A 9,566-nucleotide genomic window follows, 5' to 3' on the forward strand; every position below is an offset into this window, starting at 1 on the left:
GAAAATGAATTACACCAGAGGTAGGATTCTGTTTTCACAACCTCGTCCCAGAAACAGATGCTGACTCAAAATAATGAGCTGTTTGGGAGAGGAGGTGTCCTAAATACACCACTCATAGGCACATGACTTAAAAGTTTCTAAGGTTGTGGGGTCAATAAATAGTGAAATCAGACTGTCAGTTGAAAGCACAGTGTGCCAGAGCAGAGAATGAATTATAATTTTGGGAGGGGGAAAAAAAGATGTAGGGGAGAAAAGAGAAAGTATCAGAACCTGGGCAGTTTCAGTTAAACCTGTTCTTTTGCCTGATTCATAGGAAAGACCTAAACTGTCTTTTGACTGTGCTGGGATTCTATACTTACAAATTATGAGGTAAATAGATAAAACATGTTCTATGAAATGGTAAAATGAGGTTAAATTAATCCCACATCTTTTTAAATTTCTTACTTTGCTCTTCCTCTTGTTCTTCCATTCTTTACCAGGCTGTTGGCTAACTATAAGATCTTAGATGTGGAATGCTAATCAATCCAAAGTTATTTCTTTTAATGGCAGGATTATACAGAACCCAAAAAAATAAAACCACAACCTTAAAAACACAAAGCAAAGAATAAGCAAAAGGCCACTTTTAAAAACAATGTGTTTACTTTATTTGTATATTGTAGTGAGATAACAAGCCAGATTCCCTAATGAATTCCAAAGACACGAGGGACTCAGTACTAGTTGTAGATGAAACCGAAGCTTAGTGAATGAGCTGTAATTCAGGAAAATCAGACAAAGCTATTGTGAGTTATAATTTCATGATTACAATTGCTTTATATCACCACCCACTGCAAGATTTGAATAGTGTCCTGTAAAATACTTTGAGTTTTAAAAACTAAAACCTGGTAAATTCCTAATGTATTCCAACAAGTTTAAAGAAACTTTGGCAGCAATTCACATCAAATCCAACTATTTAGAGTGGAGTTTTCATCTCTGCTGCAAATTATCACATGATATGGAGGGATGGGATTTTCAGTGCAGTGGTAAATATAAAATACCTCTCAAAAACAAAGAGGAAAAGCCTGATGTTAAATATGTGAACAGAAGACTTCCTGCCATTGAATTCCACAGAGAGCTCTTAGATTAACACTGAGTAAAAAAAAAAAAAAAAAAAAGGACGGGATCATTTGCCTGTGGTACAATCAAAAGGCACAAAAGTAAAGGTCAGAACCCAGCAAGTGAACTTTCTGAACCAATGGTAAATGTGTGGCCTCGGGACAGAGACTGGACACCCAACCCAGATTTTTCGCACTCATGCAGAATGAAATCCAGGCCCCACAATGGCAGCGTTGCCACTGACCTCAACAAGGTGAGGTTTTGACTCTGAGGCTATGTCTAGACCACAGGCCTCTGTTGACAGAAGTTTTGTCAATAAACCACACATCCAGACTGCGGATCTCTTGGAAGAGATCTGCTGATCGGGAGCGTTCTGTCGACGTGCCTGTACACCTTGTTCCACGAGGAAGAAGGGATGTCTCAACAGAGGGGAGGCTTCTGACACTGGGCCCTGTGTGGACAGGCCAACTGTTGGAAAAGCCTCTGCCAACTGAGCTGCTGGCAATCTAGACATAGCCTAGGTGCACAAAGTGCAGGTATGTTACTAAGTTTGGTCATGCGCGTGTGCGCACATGTGAGTGCACACACACATTTACACAATTTGCACAGTGGGCATGTGTTAAAACCCTTGTTTTGCACCTATATTTTCACGCCTCAAATTTTTGAAAATGTGGATCTTATTCATGAGTTCAAATTCCACTGGAATTCTCAATAACAAATCCTGCAATACTTACTCACAAGAGTGTCCTTACTCATGCTAGTAATCCCATTAACTCCTCATAGGCACAAGTAGCAGCAATAGGCCCTTAATTTATCTTTAGTGTTCCAGAAACCCAACCTCAACAACAGAATCCCTTGTTACTCTTGTAGGTGAATTTGATCCGTTACACTTGTCTAATATGCTTGCATTGAGGTTACAGTAAAGTTTCAAGCATTTCCAGATAATATGCTATTAATTGTAATAATAATAGTTACTATGACACACTGGCTAGATGAATGGAAGTATTTGTAAACACAAATTATGCAAAAACAGTACTTCCAGAAGGCAAGGTAATTCTAACTTAAGCTTTAAAAAGCCTGTCAGTTTAAAAACATAGTTCTTAATAATACTGGGGCTCTACTCAAGCTTCATCTGCATGGGAACACTGCACCAGCATTACTAAGATGAAATGTAAACAGATATAGTAAAACTGATATAACCCAAGGGTGGCCACTCATTTCAGTATAAATGGGTATAAAATCAGTACAGAACAAATTTTCGGGGTGTATCTGTGCAAGAAGCTGGGCTTTTAGTGGCTTTGTTTAAATCTGCCAGGAACAGGTTCAAGCTAAACCAAAATAAGTCTCCAGACAGGGGTTCACATTAATTTAACTACATCAGTTTCAATACTGATTTAAATCAAACTGACACAACTTTCTCATGTAGACAAGTTGTCAAATAAAGCAACTGAACAGTTGTTTGACACAGTGGGTATCTCTACACTTTTAACTAGAGGTGTAATTTCCAGCATGACAAAATATAACTTCTCTATTACCTCTGACTGATCTAGTAACAGAGAGGTAGCTGTGTTAGTCTGTACACTAACAAAACAGCAAAAACATAGCATTTTAGCATCTAACAAAATGATGGATTTGGTGACGAGCTCTCGTGGGACAGACCCACTTCATCAGATCAACAGCATTTCCATTACAGACTGATCTAGCACCCTAAAAAGAACAGTGTACCTGTAGCAGCAGGTTGAACTAGGCATCTGAGTACGTACTCGAGTCTCAGACGGAATTATACTCAGGGTTGCTGCCCCTCCTACCAACGCACCTACACTTCTGTTTTTGGTGTGGTAGCTTGAAAGGAGGCAGTACAGATGTGTCTCCTGGAGCTGGAAATTATATCTATGGTTCAAAGCACAGACATATCCAAAGAGCAATCCAAAACACAAAGCTCTACTTATTCACCTAGCTGCAGGAATCTCATGAGACAGCCTGACCCTGAGATCTGCTTTGTGTCTTCTGGGAGCTCCCGAGAACCCTCAACCATCACTGAATTCTTTGGGAACAGCAGGAATTTGGCATTTCAAAGGATCAGGCCCCAAATGAGAAATTAACCTATTTATTTCAGCTGGACTTCCTCCCACTCTGACTAGGAAAGAAGTGTTAAGATATTAGGATGAGGCCATGGATCCCCTTATCCTAAAAGCAGCAACAGACCACTCAAAATCAAGTGCTGTAGAAAATTAGGTCCATTACTGTGCTACTGGAACTATCTACAATTTAGACACACGGATGAGCTACCAAAAACTTCTGACAGCCTGCTGGACTGTTACTGCTGTAAAACTGCTTTTGGTTTGTCTACCAGACATAAAAGATAAAACTTTTTCAAACCAAAAATTATGCTAAGTCCACCTCACATGAAGAACAAAATAGCGACATCCCAATTTGTACATCGTAATAGATTTTTCCTTCCTATCCATTTTTGCCATAATTTAGTATGCCATTATAAAAGCTTGTTAAAACCAAGAAAAAAATAATAAATATTTCTTTTTAACACATCGGTACAGTACCCTTGGCAGAAACACTACATTACATACAATCTCCACCAAACAGAAAGATTTAAGATCTGGTGGGATCCAGTCAGTGCACTTTCTACATGAGGCCAGAGATTTGCTAGACCTCTCAAAAGGAATACATTTTTTTAATTACGAATACAAGCTGTGAAACTTGTAACATCTATTAAAATGTTTTTTAAATAGAAAACGTTTTTGGACAAGCCAATTAACACGCATCATCTTATTACATTTTAACAAAACATATCTTTCTATTTTTACAATTAGTGTCAAGAAGAAGAGGGGAATACATTTTTAAAACACCTGAAGCAATAAAACTTATTTGCAGGAATTTCATTTTCAAAGACTGAGAGTAGGAATCTATTTATAGTTATGAGCTCACATTAGGCTCTGGGTCTCAAAAAGAAACCAAGTTCTTCTTGCTGCTGAATATGCAGATGGCCAATTAGAATTTATGGGATGTGAAAGTATTTAACAGTCTGACAATGTGAGGTACTCCAGCTTCAACAACCTAGTTATAGTCTGCTTTAACACCAAGTGCATTTTGATTGCCAATTAAAAGACTGTTGCAACAGTTAGTGCTATTACACTGCCCCAGGCACATTTGTAACAATTACAACTATATTCAAGAAGTCAGAAGTAAAACGTAGTACAGGGTTAGACCATGTGAAATATTTTATCTTTAAAAAGATGGAGCCTGGGAAGAGAATGATGAACTTCAGATCAGTGAAAGGGTGGACAGCCCTAAAGACTGAAGACCTGTGTCAAACCTGGAATATCTGTTCATCGAAACAACAGGTAGACAGAGCATAGGTAGTAACTGTGCAGGTTTTCCTTACATCACCTTGCCAATGGGCCTTAAGGCAGGACTCCGAAGAAGGGAGAATTCAGTCTCCATGAGGGATCCAACCTTTGGTTGCTCTGCACAGATTGTCAGTCAGGTGGCCAATTATACCCAATCATGGTGTCGATTCTGTGATACCATTATCTCATCAGGGACTGGATCTCAGCCACAAGCCAGGCATCAGACTCTAAAGAATATTGGCCTTTCTTCCCCATCCCTTACACATGCTCCTTACGATTTTTTTTTAAATGTACCACTGAACAGACTAATATTCCTGCATTTAAAACAAAATCTGAAATACATAAACTTTTATCTACTACAATTAAGCTTTTTTGAATTCAAGCTGGCATTTTTGGGAGGAAGTCCAGGAGAAAAGGATTTCAAGTACCAAAACCTGTAAGTTCCATACCAGGCTAACAGACCCACTAGAGTGCCGAACAATTTTTGGGAGAAGTCATGGAAATATACTGCAGTGCAAAAAAACATCCAGACCCAGATCAGAGTCAGAAAACTCAAGGAAATGAACAGAGCATTGACCACCGCATGTAATTTTGGGTTCTGGTCAATTTTCAGGACATGCAACACAGCCATTTCCTCCACAATCATTAGGGCACAGTATGTTAGGAGAAAGGAGTGCCCAGAAATGTCAAAGCCGTGCCAGAAGCCACCACTCTGGTGGCACTGCCGTTTGCTGAGGTGCTCCTGGAACAGCACATCAAGTGTCGGCGATTTGTAGCAGCTGCCGGTGAAATCCTCAATGTGCAAGAAGAGACTAGTACAGACATACCAGACCATGGTGCCCACCAGCAGGGTGCTGAGACGCTGTAGCATCCCCAGGATGTTTTGGATGAGACAGTAGTTGGTGATGGCAATGAAGGGTAGCAGCAGCCAGAATGTCCAGCCCCAGGCCAATTTGACAAAATAGCTGCCAGAGAGAAGCCAAAGGGAAATTTATAAATACTTGGAGTCAGCACAGAAAGGATAGGGATTAGTGACGTTCATGGGAGAGGTTTCCAAATTTCATCATTCAGAGCTATTCACGTTGATTATTTACACAGCCCCCCAACACCTTAATGTCTCATCTACATATCTGGAGAAGAGACATTCTTAAGTTTTCAAGTGACAGCCAAATGGGCTGTACCTATTTGCATACCAGGGACTCTCTGCTTCCTTCCACTCTCTCCCCTACAAGTTCCCTGCAGGCCACCCTCCTGATTTCTTCAGTGTGAAGGGTTCTAAGCAACCCCCCATGCTCATGTCAAGGATTCTTTGTACCTCTCACTCCTCACCCTCCCCTTAGAGCTTGTGTGCCCCACCACCAACTGACAGCTGTTTTCTTCGCCCCTTTCCCTCATGCCAGGAGCCACCTAAAGTCACTACTTCACTTGCTTCTATCTAGAGAAAAATCATTTGGTGTGTTGACATGCAAAAACTACTAATGAACAGAGATGAGACAGGAGTACTGTTATGCTGGAAGGCACTGTTTGTTGCCATCAACTAGTTCTTTGATCTACTGACAATTACACAGGTATCCGAAAACACAGTGGAGTTGAACAGAGAGCAGGTGTGTTAGGTGTCCACCATTTTGCAAAACTCAAAAGTTATTGTGGTACATAAACAAACAGACAGATGCAATCAAACTGAGTGCAAAGCCTTGCAAGCTTGGCCAAACAGCTAATGTTCTTTTGCAGCCCTGGATGGTGGGATCCCTGCGTGACCTGCTGGTGCTCTACCACCTCGGTGTGGGCTACAGCCACTTGGATCGAGGTTCAGGCAGGCCAGGCCTGGCCAACTCTTCCACATTCCCCAGCCATACACGAGGTGTCAGGGTCACCCATATCCCCAGCACTGTCCTCCTACCCCTCCCACACACGTGGCCCTCCCCAAACTGCACAGACCCCAGCAGGCTCAGATCCCAGGGATTCCCCTAACAAAGCAGCCCCCGCCTCATAGCGTCCCCTCCCAGCAGGCCCCGCCCGCAGCAGGCCCCAGCCCCCCCCACGAGCAGGCCCCCCCCCTCACATGTTGAGCAGGTTGCGCTTGCTGCTCATGTAGGAGTCGGGTAGCAGCGCCAGCGCCTTCAGCAACGACCCGCCCACCATGAGGCCCAGCAGGCCCCAGTGCAGCCACTGCCGCACCGAGCTCCGCACCAGGGCGGTGCGCAGCAGCCGGGCGCAGCGATCCAGCTGCTCCATCGCTCGCTCCCCGTCAACCCCGCGGCCCGCCCGAGGAGAATCCGCCCCTGTGTCCGACCGCCGTATTACGTCATCACGCGGGCACGTCATATCACGGCGCGTCGCTCCCCCGGAGGCTGTCCAAGGGCGCTGGCGCCACCTAGCGGCCGGGCGGTGATGGCCTGGTCAAGAGCTGCGAGGTCGGGCTGGGCCCGCCCATTGCGCGTCTCTGGGGGTTGCCCGAGGCCTACAGCGCGCCCATCGTTAGGCTTCAGAGTGAACGGGCCGGGCTTTGGGGCGGCTCCCTGCCCGGGGGCGGGGAACGGGCTGTTCTCGTCATCGCAAGGCAGGAAGCGGCGGCCGGGGCCCAGCAGTGACCAGGCTGTGGCTGCAGCGCCGCGGTACTCACTGCAAGGCCTGGGCAGCACCGTCCCACGCCAGGCTCAGCCCTGCTCCCCGCGTCCCGCTGACGGGAAGGGCGGGGGCGTCCCGTTGCGCAGCTCCAGCGGCCGAGCTGCACGAGGAGCTATTGCAGGAGCCGGCAGCGACCCGGTTGCAATAGGGCAGTGCCTGGAAGAAACGTTCCGGTACTTACACGCCTGGCTCCCCCTTAGTCGGTCCCCGCAGGACATGACCCCGCTGCTGCTACAGTCACGGTCGCTGAGTTTTTCCTGTTGCTTTCCACTACGTGGCACCACCTGCCTAAGGAAGGGAAGGAGGTGGGATCTCCCGCACCTCTCCTGGCAGAGCACCAGAGCCTGGGGTGTGTGCACCAGCCACCTGCTCCTGTCTGCTTGTCCCTCTGAAAATTTCCCTGAGGCTTCAAGTGACTAGACACCTTGCCGCACAGTCCCAAAGGGATTTCGTCGTGATTGCCCTGCTCCGTTCTGCTGCCATCTAACACTCCTCCTCCCCAGGGCCTTAAACTCTCTGGCCACAGACCCAGCAGAAGTGGGTCTGCCCCACAAAAGTTCATCAGCTAATAAATTATTTTGTTAGTTTTTAAAGTGCTACTTGACTGCTTCCTTGTTTTGATAGTACTCAGACTTACAGGGCTATTTCTGTGGCCACATATATTTGCCATAAAAGTTCCCTACCCTTTCTGCATCTGAGTATTCCCGCTGCTGCCTCGCTTCAGATAGTTTAGTCACACTGCAGCCCACCTGCCATGTGGGTTGCCTATCCACCATGCTGTGGAGTCATTCTCACTTTCCCTGGCCCAATGACTCAGTTATTGTATCCCAAAACAGCACCAACAGGAGAGAATCAGGGACACCCACTCAGAACACCCCCTAGCCCAATGGTTAGGGCACTCTCATGAGAGGTGGGAGACCTTTTCAAATTATTTCTCCCCCTGTGGCTGAGGGGGAGGATTGAATCTGAGTCTTCAGAATCCCAGGTGAGTGTGCTGACCCCTCAGCTAAAAGTTATAAGTGTGGTGTGTTTTTTCTTCTATTTTGTGTCGCTGCTAAGACCAGCTCAACTGCTCAAGGTGCCTGACTCAGAAGACATATTCTTGGCTGCGGATCATAAACAGAGAAAGGCACCAGCTTGTAGCTTGCACATACGTGCTTACTTCTGTGAGGGAGTCGGGGCACAGGATACACACTTAAAGTTTAACATCTCCTTTTCGCTAACTTAGGTAGCTCCCCATCTTGTTTACTGGCTTTTGCAGATCACATTCTTAGGAGCCTATCTTTCCCCATGCACTGTAAAAGAAGCCTATGTGTCTATTTTATCTCCTACGATGCTGTTGTGCTAGGTACCGTACAGAGCAAAAAAGGCATTCCCTGCCTCAAAGAGCTTACAGTCTAAGTACATGGCTATGAGTCTGAGGTTGTCACAAAGGTATTTTTGGCTGAGAAGGGTTTTTAGGGTCCATGAATGCTCCACTTTGGGACACAAAGTGCTGTAAAGCAGCAAAGGCACCCTGTTCCCCCATGCTAGGGGCTAAGTGGAATCCCTCCTCCATGCTACCAGACACCAGTGGCTCCCAGCGCAAGAGACTAGGTTTGTGAGCCAAAGGTGGGTCTGCCACAGTGGTTTGGAGCATGAGGCTTGTTACAGAGCTACCAAGCAAAAAGGCTTGTCTTTACTTTGTCCCAAGTAATTTATAAAACTTAGCTGCAGACCCCATCCAGGAGTTTGTCCTACTGCTGAGAACTATGTGGCAGAACCTTGTTAGGGAATGCATTAGCTGCTACTGCTGAGTAAATCTCTGGACCCCCATGGTAAACTTAAGGTATTGCACTGCTGAGTACAATGGTATTATGTGGCTGTCAGGCCCCACTCGGGAGAATATTTCCAGTATCAGCAGAGAACTATTTGTCAAGGGGTTGAACAGTTCCTCTGTCTCCTTGGAAACAGCCTTGGATAGGCAAAAGGTTAATTGGAAAAAGGAAAAAACAGCCCACCCAAGCCAAACATCTTTGTGTTTGTCTCTGCCTGTCTTTCCACCCAATACTAAGGCGATTGATCTCTGTTCCCTGTGGAACACACGGCTTTTATGTGAGCTGACCAGATACAGAGGGGTTCAGGACTTACTGAAACCATTAGAAGAGGTCAGAGTGTAAGCATCAGAGAATTCAGGTACCCCATGTAGGCTTTTGTAGCACATTATTCTGTGTTGAACAGGAGGTATATGCAAGCCATTTGAAGCAGATAAAGTTTTCTATGGAGACAGTGGCCACGAAAACCTCTCCACTGCTATATTAAGGCGAGTAAACTGGATGTGGTAGAAATGGCTGCAAGGGCTGTTTCCCCGATAGAAAGAGATGCACTTCAGCAAGCAAAGGACATAGTAGCAAAGTAGAGATTTACAAAGAAAGAATAAAAAGCTAGTCATATCCTGCTTAACTATGAGCCCACTTTTGGGGATGAGATACCAATCCACAA

At 45.3% G+C, this 9,566-nt stretch overlaps 1 protein-coding gene across 1 annotated transcript; it reads right to left on the minus strand.

Moving 5' to 3' along the window:
* Positions 1–617: 617 nt before the first annotated feature.
* FITM2 (fat storage inducing transmembrane protein 2) lies at positions 618–6,744 on the minus strand. The gene is made up of 2 exons (XM_075012033.1): positions 6,520–6,744; positions 618–5,422 (listed from the first exon to the last, which is right to left on the minus strand). Exons 1-2 carry the CDS (start codon positions 6,690–6,692, stop codon positions 4,807–4,809), a joined length of 789 nt encoding a protein of 262 aa, XP_074868134.1. The 5' UTR covers positions 6,693–6,744; the 3' UTR covers positions 618–4,806.
* Between the last annotated feature and the right edge of the window lie 2,822 nt (positions 6,745–9,566).

Source organism: Carettochelys insculpta, chromosome 17 (assembly GCF_033958435.1).
Source record: "Carettochelys insculpta isolate YL-2023 chromosome 17, ASM3395843v1, whole genome shotgun sequence".
In the NCBI taxonomy this organism is placed as follows: domain Eukaryota; kingdom Metazoa; phylum Chordata; order Testudines; family Carettochelyidae; genus Carettochelys; species Carettochelys insculpta.

Bases quoted from the DNA above. Each gene is read 5' to 3' on its own strand.
- FITM2 (XM_075012033.1), bottom strand. From the start codon at position 6,692: ATGGAGCAGCTGGATCGCTGCGCCCGGCTGCTGCGCACCGCCCTGGTG. The intron at 5,423-6,519 runs GTGAGGGGGGGG...TCTCTCTGGCAG, and splicing joins AAGCGCAACCTGCTCAACAT to CTATTTTGTCAAATTGGCCT.